This window comes from Chrysochloris asiatica, unplaced genomic scaffold (assembly GCF_000296735.1).
Source record: "Chrysochloris asiatica unplaced genomic scaffold, ChrAsi1.0 scaffold00002, whole genome shotgun sequence".
Classification (NCBI taxonomy): Eukaryota; Metazoa; Chordata; class Mammalia; order Afrosoricida; family Chrysochloridae; genus Chrysochloris; species Chrysochloris asiatica.
Window position 1 is genome coordinate 30,797,010 of NW_006408520.1, and position 13,178 is coordinate 30,810,187.

The 13,178-nt window shown below is 36.1% G+C and overlaps 1 protein-coding gene across 4 annotated transcripts in view; it reads right to left on the bottom strand.

Annotated features, from left to right (window-relative positions):
• SH3GLB1 (SH3-domain GRB2-like endophilin B1) overlaps positions 1–13,178 on the bottom strand; it is a 63,772-nt gene that overhangs the window by 44,842 nt on the left and 5,752 nt on the right. For 3 of the 4 annotated variants that reach the window (XM_006830987.1, XM_006830986.1, XM_006830985.1), the window contains exon 2: positions 8,221–8,362. The exons of the other annotated variant lie outside the window; for it this stretch is intronic. In XM_006830987.1, the coding sequence (XP_006831050.1) occupies positions 8,221–8,362 (142 nt within the window). The remainder of the gene's footprint in view (positions 1–8,220; positions 8,363–13,178) is intronic. 4 annotated transcript variants of the gene reach the window in all.

Below are 13,178 nucleotides of genomic sequence, written 5' to 3' on the forward strand. Positions count from 1 at the left end.
TTCTGCTCCCGTAAAGATTTACAGCCTTGGAAACCCTGTGCGGGGTCGCTATGGGTCGGAACCGACTCGACGGCACATAACAACAACAACAACAAATTATTCATAGATAATATTGTTTATTTTTACTTATGAATCTATTATTTGGCTGAAATGTGACCTCCAGAAATAGCTTTAGTTCCAATGTTTAACCTAATGAGTATCTTTTGGTCACGGTCTAGTCTTTTTAAGATATTTGAGTTTTGTTTAACATCTTTCTCCCAGTTTATCTGGGACCTTCTATTGTGTCCCTGGTCAGAATGGTTGGTAGTGATAGCTGGGTATCATTTAGTTCTGGTCTCAGGTTAGAAAAAGCTGTGGTTTGTGTGAGCTATTAGTTCTGTGGACTAGTTTTATACTACTCACCAAATTAGGATATAGAGTATCTTTGAGAACTATGTTATACCAATTAGCTAAGTTATTCCCTGAGTCTATGGTTCCATGTCTTTTAATGGAGTAAACCAATCCTACAAGTTGCTAGGATATGTCTAAGAAGTCTCCATAACTGTGCCCTCCCTGTGTTTTGTTGTATATGAAAGGACTTAAAAAAGCTCATGGAAAAATGGAATTGAATGGAATTTTTCTATAAATTTTTTGAGGCCATCTCATTTGTATGCAGCACACAAAGATTTACTGCCTCAGTAACCCTATATGGGGTTGCAATGAGTCAGGACCAACTGGATGGCACTTAACACCAGATACACCATACATGCACATCCATGTGCTTTCTTAAATACATATAAGCATCCATAGCTACCTATGTAATCATTACACACTTTTTTTGTTATTACTATTGTTACAAAATTGTAATGTGATGTTACTTTTGTACAGGCAACGTTTTGTCAGGTAATGTTGAGCCTGTTTCCTATGTATAACAGATGGAAACACTGTGCCATCACAGAACTCGATGCCATCCTTACATTTGTTACGTGTGAGCCCATTGTTGTTGCCACTGTCAATCTATATTTTTGAGGGTCTTCTTCTTTTTCTCTGACCCTCTCCTTTGCAAAGTATAATGTCCTTTCCTGAGGACTGGTCACTCTAGATAACATGTTCAAAGTACGTGAGAAGAAGCCTTACCATCCTTGCTTCCAAGGAGCATTCTGGTTGTACTTCTTGAAGACAGGTTTGTTTGTTCTTCTGGAAGTCCATGGTACTTTCAATACTCTTTGCCAACACCATCTTAAGTCATCAATTATCCTCCCACCTTCCTTATTCATTGTTCAGCTTTCACATGTATGAGAGAGGACTCAAAACATCACCACTTCAGTCAGGTGCACTTTAGTCCACAAAGTGACACCTTTGTTCTTTTATTCTTTTAAAGAGGTCTTTTGCAGCCGATGTGTCCAATGCAATACGTTGTTCAATTTATTTTCTGCTACCACCATGAATGTTGATTGTAGATTAAAGTAGAATTAAATCCTTGACATTTCAATCTTTTCTCTGTTTATCATGATGCTGTCTATTGGTCCAGTTACGAGGGTTTTTGTTTTCTTTATATTGAGTTATAATTCATACAGAAGGATGCAGTTTTTGATCATCAGTAAATTCTTCAAGTCCTCTTTGTGCTCACAAGCAAGGTTGTGTTATCTGCTCATCACAGGTTGTTAATGAGTCTTCTTCCAATCCTGATGTTTTCTTTATATAATCAGCATACACAATGAGTTAGTATGGTAAAACGGTACAACTCTGACACACACTTTTCCTGATTTTAAACCAAAGAAAAATCCCTTATGTTCCAACGACTGCCTATTGATAACATGTTCTATGAACAGGTTCCGCATGAAAACAATTCAGTGTTCTGGAATTTCCATTCTTTAATATCCCTAGTTTGTTATGATTCACATATGGATGGATCCACACATGAATGCTTTTGCACAGTCAATAAAACGTAAACATGTTTCTGGTAAATAAACAGCTTTTAGCCAAGGTCCAGCTGACAGCATGATACCCCAGGTTCCATGTCCTCTTCCTTAGTCCGTCTTGAATTTCTGTCATCTCCTTGTTGATGTACTGCTGCAAGCATTTTCCAAATAATATTCAGCAAAATTTTACTTATGATGTTAATGATATTGTTCTATTAATTTTTATTTTCTGTTGAAATGTTTCAACCAACTGATTTCAGCACTGGAAGTACTCACTAGGCTATGCCAAGAAATTTGTTGAAATATTTAAATTGGTCTTCATCATCAATTTCTGGAGCCTTGTTTTCTGTGAAGCTTGGATTTCTTCCTTTGATACTATCAGTTCTTGATTATGTTACCTCTCAAAATGACTGAACATAGACAAATTCTTTTCGGTACACTCTGTATTCCTTTCATCTTCTTTTGGTGCTTTCTGCATCATCAACATTTCCCAAATATGGAATCCTTCAATATTGCAATCCAAGACTTGAATTACTTCTTCAGTGTTTTCAGTTTGAGAAATGTACTTTTTCCATATTCATTTCCACTCATTCCATTTTTAATATCCAGGTCTCTGAGCATTTCATTATAATACTTTATGTTGCTTTCTCTAACTGCACTTTGAATTTTTCTGTTCAGTTTTTACTTCATAATTTCTTTCACTTGCTTTAGCTACTTTAAAGAACAAGTTTCAGTGTTTTCTGACATCTACTTTGGTCTTTTATTTCCTGTCTTTTTAATGACCTTATGCTTTCTTCATGTATAATGTTCTGGGTCTTCCCACAACTCCTCTGGTCTTCAGTCATTAATATTCAATGTGTAAAATCTGTTCTTAAGATGGGCTCTAAATTCAGGTGGGATATACTCAAGGAGCTCTGGTAGTGTAGTGGTTATGAATCGGGCTGCGAACCTTAAGGTCAGCAGTTCGAAACCACATGTTCCACGGGAAAAATACAAGGCTTTCTGTTCCTGTAAAGATTTACAGCCTTGGAAACCCTGTACAGGGCCGCTATGAGTTGGAAACGACTCCACGGTACATCACCACCACCACCATACTCAAGGTCAGATTTTGGCTCTTGTGCACTTGTTTTAACTGTCTTCAACTTCAACCTGACTGCATATAAACAATTGATAGTCTTTTCCACACTCAGCCCCTAGCCTTGTTTTGGCTAGTTTCACTCAGCATAATGTTCTCTAGGTTCATCATGTTGAAGGTGGTTTATGCAGATTCACTGTTATTCTTCAGTGTTGCACAGTATTCCATTGTGTATGTTAACAAATTTGTTTAACTATTCTTCAGTTGATGGGCATGTAAGTGTCACCATCTTTTTGACCAGACTCCTGACGTGGCACTATAGGATAAGCACTAGACTGCGAACCACAAGGTCAGTGGTTCAAACCCACCTGCTGCTCCACGAAAACCCTCTGCTGAGGGTCACTGAGTTGGAATCGACTTGACTGCACCAATTATTTTTGTTCTTGTGAACAATGATGGAATGAACATGGGTGTTCATATTCATGTCACAGTTCTTTTTTTCTTGATGATATATACCAAATAGTGGGATTGCTGGGTCATACAGTATGTCTATTGCCAACTTTTCTAGAAAGTGCCATACTATTTTCCAGTGGTAGCAACCATTTTACGGCTCCACCAACACTGTATGTAGGTTCCAGTCTCTCCACACCCTCACCATCATTTGCTATTTTCTGTTTTTTTTGTGTTTTTTTTTTAATTTTGTTATTAATGCTGGGTGAGAGATTTCATTGTTGTTTTGCTTTGCATCTCTCTACTGGCCAATGATCATGAGCATTTCTTCATGTTTGTTGGCAACTGAATGTCTTCTGTGGTGAAGTTGTCTGCTCGTGTCCTCATCCATTTTTTAATTGGAACATCTATCATCTTCTTGTTGAGGTGTTGAAATACTGTAGAAATTTTAGAGTAGCCTTTTGTCTGATATGTCATTGACAAACTTTTTTTCCAGTCTGTGGGTTCTCTTTTCACATTTGGTAAAATCCTCTGAATACACAAAAATGCCTAATTTTTAAGAGGTCCCAGGTATCTGATGTTTGTCTTCCATTTGTGTGTTTTCCGTTATATTTGATAGTGTATTTATGTCATGTATCAGAGGCCCGTAAGTTTGTCCTTAGTTTTTCACTGATCTTTATTGTTCTAGTTTTATATTTAGGTCTTTATTCCACGTTGAGTTCATTTTTGTCTTTAATCTGAGATATGGGTCTTGTTTCATTTTTCTGCAAATGGATTTCCAGTTCTGACAGTACCATTTGTTAGAGACTATCTTTTACCCATTTAGTAAAATTTGGCCCTTAGTCAAAGATCAACTGACCATTGGTAGATGGATTTACTTCTGGGTTCTCAATTCTGCTCCACTGACCTGTGTTGTCTTTCACTGTACTAATACCAAGCAGCTTTGACTACTGTGGCTGTGCAGTAGGTTTTGAGATCAGGAAGTGAGAAGTCTCCTACTTTGTTGTTCTTTTTTAATAATGCTTTGCTTATTCAGGGTCTCTTTCCTTTCCATATAAAGTTAGTGATTAGTTTTTCCATCTCTTTAAAGAATGATGCTGAAATCTGGATTGGAACTGCATTATATCTACAGATTGCTTTGAGTAGTATTGACATTTTCACAATGTTAAGGTATTCTCTCCATGAGCATGGTCTCTCTTGTTTCTTCAAGTGTTTTGTAGTTTTGTTTTTTTTTAATAGATCTTTTGTTTCCCTAGATTCGTTCCCAGTAGTTAATCTTCTGGGTTGTTATTATAATCCGATTGATTTTATGTATTTATCTTGTACTCTGCCACTTTGCTGATCAATGAGTTTCACTAATTTTCTTACTGAGTCTGGGATTTTCTATGTGTAAGATCCTGACACATGCAAATAGACTTTTACTACTTCTTTTTCAATTCAGATGCCTTTCCTTTCTTTTTCTTGCCTTATGGTTCTAACTAAACTTCCAGCACAATATTGAATAGGAGTGGTGATAAAAGGCATCCTTGTCTGATTCCTGTTCTCAAGAGGAATGACTTCAGTTTCTCACCATTAAGAGTGATGCTGGCTGATGATTTTGTATGTTGTTAAGTGCCATTGAGTTGGTTCCAACTCACAGTAACCCTGTATAAGGTTTCTGAGGAGCAGCTGGTGGGTTTGAACCACTGACCTACAGTGTAGTGCTTTATCCTAGAGCGCCACCACCAGTACTCCGATGATATTGTATATATGCCCTTAATTATGTTTAGCAGTTCTCCTTCTATTCTTATTTACCTGAGTTTTCTTTTTATATTCTATGTAGTTTTTTTTAACGTTTTTATTAACGCTTTTATTGTGAATTGAGTAACAGTTTACATGTGAGAACAGTGGTTTTACACTCATCCTATTATATTTCATTTCATTGCAATAATTACAATCCCGACCATGCATCGTCATTCAATCATTCAACAGTATTTGCTTCTATTCCCTCTGTGTTTTTGGAAGGTACACAATCTGCAAGCCTGGCTCCTGGCTGCCAGCACACAGCCTTTCTCTTTCAATGAGTCTGGAGTCCTCTAGGTGAGTTTTTATCAGGAATGAGTGTGGGATTTTGTCAAATGCCATTTCTGCATTAATTGATAAGTGTCATGAGATTTTTTTCCCTTTGTTTTATTTTTATGGTGGATTATGTTGATTTCTTTTCTGATTCCCATACCATCCCTACACACCTGGTATGAATCCCACTTGGTCATGATGTTTTTTTTTTTTTTTAATTTACACTGTTGGATTCTACTGACTCGATTTTTGTTGAGAATTTTTGCATCTATGTTCATGTGGGTCATCAGTCTATAATTTTATTTTTAAGTTATGTTTTTGCCTGGTTTTGATATGAGTTATTCTTGTTTCATAAAATTAATTTGGGGCTTTTTCATCAATTTCTATATTATGGAATATTTTGAGTAGAAGTAATGTCAGCTCTTCTCTGAACGTTTGGCTGAATTCTCCAATAAAGCCATCTGATGACTTTTTTTTTTAGTTGGGAGTTTTTTTAATGACTTGATCAACTTTTCTTATTATAGGCCTGTTCAAGTTTTCCACTTCAGTCTTAGGAAGCATGTTTCTAGAAATGTGTCCATTTCTTCTAGATTTTCATATCTGTTAAGAGTACAATTCTTCATAGTATTATGCATACCCTTTCTGTTTCTGCTGATTCTGCTGTGATGTCACCCATATCATTTTTTATTTGTGTTTTTGTATCTTCTCTCTCCTTTTCTTTTGTTAGCTGCCAATGGTTTGTCAATTTAATTAATCCTTTCAAAGAACCAACTTCTTGTTTTACTGATTCCTTCTACTTTTATATGGTTTCTGTTTCATATATTTCTACCATAATCTTCATTCTTTCTTTCTTCTGATGACTACTTAATTCGCTGGTCTTTTTCTAATTGTTGGAGATGCTGGGTTAAAGTGTTACTTTTGGTTCTTTCTTCTATTTGGATTTTTATTCTCTAGACTTGTTTTGGCAGTTCACAGTGAGCTTCTCCATCGTCTCTCCCCACAGTGGTAGTCAATCTAATTCTTGGGTATTCCATCTGACAAGGTACAAGTATGTAGTTGCCATTTAGGTTGTTGAAAAGGTCTTTGCAGTGAATAAGTCATTGGTCTTACAAAATTCAATCATGTAATCTTCAGCATTGTTTCTATCACCAGGCCTTATTTTCAAACTATTGATCCTGCCTCTGTTTCCAACTTGCAATTCCAATTACCAGTAATTATCAATGTATCTTGATTGCATGTTTGATCAATTTCAGACAAAAGAAGTTGGTAGAAATTTTCAATTTCATCATTACTGAGGCTTTGGTGGTTGTTGTGTACATCTGAGTAATTGCTGTTATCAACTGGTCTTCCTTGTAGGCATATAGCTATTATCCTATTACAGACAGTATAGTATTTCAAGATAGGTCTTGAAATGTTCTTTTTGATGAATGTAACACTGTTACTTCTGAATCCATTAATCCTGGTAAACCATATGACTATCCTATTCAAAATGGCCAATACCTGCCCATATCAGCTCACTAATGATTAGGAGATCGATTTTTATGCATTCCATTGCATTACTGGAAACTCCCAATTTTCCTAGATTCATACTTCCACGCATTCCGTTTTGGTTATTAATGGATATTTGCAACTGAATCTTCTCATTTTGAGTTGTACCTCATCAGAAAATGAAGGTCCTGAAAACTTTGCTCCATCCATGTTATTAAGGTCAACTCTACTTAAGAGGAGGCAGCTCTTACTTAGTTGTATTTTGAGTACATTCCTACCTGAGGGGTTCATCTTTAAACACAATATATGACAATGCTTCACTGCTATTCGTAAGGTTTTTAGAGGCTACTCCCTGGGAATCCTGGTGTGGTACTATAGGATAAGCACTGGACTGCTAACCATAAGATCAGTCAGTGGTTCAAACCCACCAGCTACTCCTCAGAAACCCTACAAAGGATAGCTCAGTTGGAACCAATGTGATGGCACTTAACAACAACAAAAGCTCCTCAAAAGTGGACTTCCTATTTCTTCTTCCTAGTTTGTCTTAATCTGAAGCTCTGCTGAAACCTATCCGCCATGGGGATCCTGCTGGTATCTGAAACACCATTGGCAGCATCACAGAAATACTATACGAGCCACCACAGTATGACAAACATGTGGGTTGTATACGCTAATGTATATGCTATGTCGTTGTTGTTTTTAAGTGCTGTTGAGTCGAATCCAACTCACAGCGACCCTGTATAGGATTTCCAAGGAGTGGCTTGTGAATTTGAACTGCTGGCCTTGTGGTTCAAACCAACCTTGTGGTCCAGTGCATTATCCCACAGCACTATGTATATGCTGTAGAATTTATTAAAATTGTCCCTTATTCTTGTATACTTCTTACTGTGGTCACTGACCTTGGTCAAGCTGTGTAGATTTCCACCATATTCACTACAATGTTTTCTTTTCCATCTCAAATATATCAAGTATCTCCTATCTAGAAAAGTGATTCCCTTTCTTTTTCTGTTCTATCCCTAGTGACTATCAAAGAATTTTGCTTTCTGTGTGTAAACCTACTCCTTTTTATAATAGTGAAACCATCCAATATTTGTCCTTTTTGTTCCTTAGTATGTCTTCCAGATTCACCCATGTTATGTTTCGTGGACTTATTCTTTATAGTTGTTTGTGTTTTTTTACATTACAGAAATTCACTAAAAGTACTTTTTAAGATTAACTGGTAAGACAGACAAGAGGCAAAAAGTTTCTTACTTGGATTTGGCTGCAATAACACTTCAGTTTGTTTCATTATTTTTTCTGTCCATATTTTCGTACATTCAGCTTTGCTAAGGAGGTTCTCTAAGTGAGCATCCAATTCTGTCTTCTCTGCCTGGCCAAGCTTTTCTTCTGTAAACTGTGATTGATTAAAAATAAAATAAATAAATTTTAAGGAAACATATCAGCAATTGAAAAGCAAATTCAAATCTAAACAGACCCCAAACTTACAAATCATTGTACCTTAAGTTTGTTTGTATGGCAGTGGTTATGAATGGTAAGTTTCTGTCGCTATGGAAATGTATCCATACCTCTTTTATGTATTTATGATGACCTTACCATATAGTTCACACACCCTTAATTTTTTGGCTAAAATACATGGTATAAATTTAGTAAAAAATCTAGCATAGCCTACTTAAGTATGCAAATGTTTTGTACATATAAGGTAGAAGAACATAGTGGTAAAAAGTAAAAGCTTTAAGTCAGTTGAAGCTGAATTCAAATCCTGACATCGAATAACTGCACTGCTATGATATTCAAAAGACCCTCTATCATATAAGAGACAAACATATCTTACAGTCTTTTAAGGACTAAATAAGATCATATATAAAAATCACTTTGTTCAGTGCTTGGTAATTATAATTTAAAGTAAAAAAGTGCTGCTTCCATTAACTGTATCTCATGTATTATTGTTGCTTTAATCAAATCTAGTTAGAGCTGCTTTTATGGAATGTTCTGGGAAACTATTATTTAAATGGTTTCTTTTAGGATATGTTCCAGAAATATATAAGCAAACTTTTGGAACATATCCTATTCATACTTGAAGGCACTTTTCTTGAAGTGTTTTATTGTGAATGTTCACAGAAAGATTACCAGTTCCACATCCAACATATCACATACTTTGGTGCATCTCAATGATTTCAGTCCCCTTCCTGGTAGCTCATTACCTCCTTGTGGTTCTTATTTCCATTCCACCCTCCTTTCCAATCCTTCTGAACTTTGTCCTTAGGTAAATGTTGCTCTTTTGATCTTGAATGGTTGACCATGGAGAGCATACCTAATGTTGCTGTCTTCCCTATACTGCTTCACTGAAAATTGGATCATAAGGATGAGTTCCATCCCAGATCTAAAGGGGGACCAAGGGTCAGAATCTCAGGTTTCCTCCACTCTCTTTCTACCAGTAAGCTTAGTCTTTTTTTTTTTTTAGTTTTGAGTTTTGTTCAACATTTTCTCATAGTCTACCAGAGACCTTCTAATGTGCAGAGCAGTTGGTAGTGGCAGCTGGGCACCATCTAGTTCTTCTGGTCTCAGAGTCATGGAGACTGATATTCATGTGCTCCATTAGTACACTGGACTAGTTGATTAATTCTTCTGGCACATGGAGAGACCAATAGTTGCACCTTATTTGGCCACTCATGCGTTTTTAAGATTTCAGTCACTACTCCACCAAAGTAGGATGCATAACATTGGTTTTGTGGACTATAATATACTGAAGGCATTTCTTAAGGATCATCATGTATAGTTAAGTATATTCAATAGATCAATTTTTGTTCTTCTGGGTATGGTTATTTTTTGAGCTGCATTGTCTATATGATCATAAAGAGGTAAAAGATTTCTGTGTAGTTTATAGAAATTTCTGGCTTTTTAAAATCAAAATATTAGACGTGATGACTTGAGCTATTTTTTGTGTATAATTTCCTTTCAAATATGTGGTTTTCTGCCACCCTAGCCCAATGAATCAATAAAACTAACTGCATTATCACTAGTCATAACTGATTTCTACTTAACAAAATATAATAATCATCTTTTTGTTTAAATCCCTTTTTCTTAAAATCTCTTTTGCAGCTCTTAATTTTTTGAGTTTTTATTATATTTCCTTCATCATCTTTTTTTTGTTTTGATAAATACTTTTTTTCTCCCTACCAATTAACACTTCAATCTGAAAGATTCACTAGAATTTTATTCTTAGACTTCTGTTTGAAACCCCACCGAAGATCCTGTTTAGGGACCAGAAATAGCTTAAGTAGCTTTCTTCAAGCCTTAGGTCTTTTTTATATTGGGCTGGAGCTAAGTCCTGAGTCAAACTGAGAACAGCAGTCCCAAAGCTATCGTTGTTGTTAAGTGCCGTGGAGTCGGTTCCAACCCACAGCGACCCTGAAAAGGGTTTCCAAGGCTATAAATCTTTATGGGAGCAGAAAGCCTCATCTTTCTCCTGCGGAGCAGCTGGTAGTTTCAAACTGCTGACCTTGCAGTTCACAGCCTGATTCATAACCACTACGCTACCAGATTGCTTAACCTCATAAGCTTGTACTGTAGTAAATGGAAGCTGGGAAAAAGAACCTGATTCTCAGGTCAGGATAAGAAAGCAAACTTTGGTCTTCTCTGTAAATACCAGAAGATTCTAAGTGATAGCCCTGCTACAGAGGTTGTAGATTCAAAGTGTACCTTCAATGGTTAAAATAAAAATCTCCCATATAAAGCAAACAGGAGGGGAAGAAAGAGAATATAACTAGGAGAACATTATATAGGAAGTCCTATGAGTATAGAAAAATTCTTCATCTGGTAACTTAAAACCTGAACCATATGCATAAACTTCCCTTAACAAGCAAGTATGTTCACTGCATGTATTCCTTCAAAAATATTAAGTACTTGAATATGCGTTAGGCACTAAACTAAGCACATGGGTTGCAGCAGCTAAACAAAGTTTTTGTTCTTAGGTAGTCCACATTTTAACACAAATGTGTAAATAAACAGGATAATTTCATAATAAGGATGGTGGTGGTAGTGGCTGTGTGTCGAGTCATTTCCAACTCACAGAGACCTTGTATAGGGTTTCCAAGGTTGTAAATCTTTACAGAAGCAGAAAGCTTCGTCTCTCCCTCATGGGGCAACTAGTAGATTCAAACTACTGATCCCGGGGCTAGCAGCTCAGCTCTTAATCCACTATACTACCAGTGCTCCTTATAATAAGGATACATAGATACAATGATGGTGGAGGTTAGGGCCAGGTTAGGTGGGTCCTATTGATTCCTGAGTGAGTGAATGAGTGAATATGAATGCAAGAGTAAGGAAGGATTACTTTCTAAGAGGAGGAAGCAGGAGAATCAGAGAGGATTTAAAGGTGAGGGATATACAACCAGAGCCTGGAAGGAGAGGGAGGAGTTTAAGAATATGAGATGGGGATAAAAAGTAGCCTCTCTGAGCAGGTGACAATTGAACTGAGGCATAATGATAAGAATCACCTATGTCAAGTCGAAGGAAAGAGTATACAATCCTCTGATGATTTACCTTCCAGTTGCTTTATTTCTATAGAATAATTTATACAAACTTTATACACAATAAATAATAATTTCTCTGTTGTTGTTGTTAAGTGCTGTCGAGTCGGTTCCGACCCATAGCGACCCTGTACAGGGTTCCCAAGGGTGTAATTTCTCTGTAGAAATACTGAATTTATATGTAATAACTAAGAGTAGAATAGTAATATAAAAATCAATTGTTAAGTGCCGTTGAGGCGATTCTGACTCACAGCGACCCTGTATATGACTTTCCCAGCTTTAAATCTTTGAGCAGAAAGCCTCATTTTTTCTCCCACATAAAAATCGATAGAGCAATATAAAAAAGCAGTATTAAGTCAATCTTTGTACATGGCATTCTTTTAGAAACACAATGAAATTAAAGGTACTGAATGGCAACAATCACTTAAAAATGTTAATAAATATAATAGTGATTAAAGAAATAGTTACTGAATTTACCTGATACAATAGGCTTTAGGGCAAGTTTCTCTCTGAAAGAATATTTCAGAGAACCAGCAATTAGAAAGTTAACAAGTGGGGAAATAAAATGCTTCAATATTTGTGTCAGAAGACATGCTTATTATTTTCTTTGTTATTCACATACTACCTTTCAAGAATCTCATCAAATACATTTAATGATAGAAAACATAAAAGAATAAAAGTTTAGCAAATATGGATATTTGCAACAAATTATTTGTGAAAGTCTGAGGGAGAAGCAAAGAAACTATGTAAACGGAATTATATAATAAGATTCTACAAACACAACGACTAAGTTTTTTTTATTATTTTAGTTTAGAAGACTTCTATGTGGCACTGTAGGATAAGCACTAGACTGCAAACCACATGGTCGGCAGTTTAAATCCATGGAAACCCTATACAGGGTGTCTCTATGAGTCAGAACTGGAAATATAAACCTACTACTCCTTAAACTTTACCTTGATACACAGTTAGTTCACAGTACTTCATTAGTGATACTGTAGCACGATATGAGGAGGCCCTGACTGGCACAAACCGTTCACGTGCTCTGCTCACCAAAAGACTGGAACCATTTTAAGTGACATGAAAATAACTCTGACTGACAGTTGGCCAAAGAGATAATGAATGACCTATTCCTTAAGGTATAATTTTGATGTGAATGAAAATTATTATTTGGAAATGTAAAAGTTTTAATTGTCTTCCTACTATTCTTATTGCTTATAATGAATAAATGGCATAGTTCTTAAACTACTTAGTTTTGAACCTTATTAGCATGAAACTTGATACCTTGGCACTCTACTGATGTCAGCTCAATTTAGAATAAGAAAGTTATTGACTAAACAATGAAGTGAGAAAGCAGTATTTTGCTGAACACACAGTATTACAAATTTTACACACTGTATTTCGGAATCATCTGTTTTCCTTACATATTTCTTTAAAAGTATGATGGAAAACATCCAACATATACAAAAGAAAAGATTAAGTATACTCGTTAAGTGTCCTTGAGTCGGTTTTGACTCCTACTGATCCTGTAAACGGTTTCCAAGGATCAGCTGGGGGATTAGAACTGCCAACCTTGTGGTTCGCAATCCAATGCTGATCCTATAGCACCACACCAGAAATCCAAGTATACCCACAGGAGATAACATATATGTATGTGTACATACATAATGTATGTATGTATGT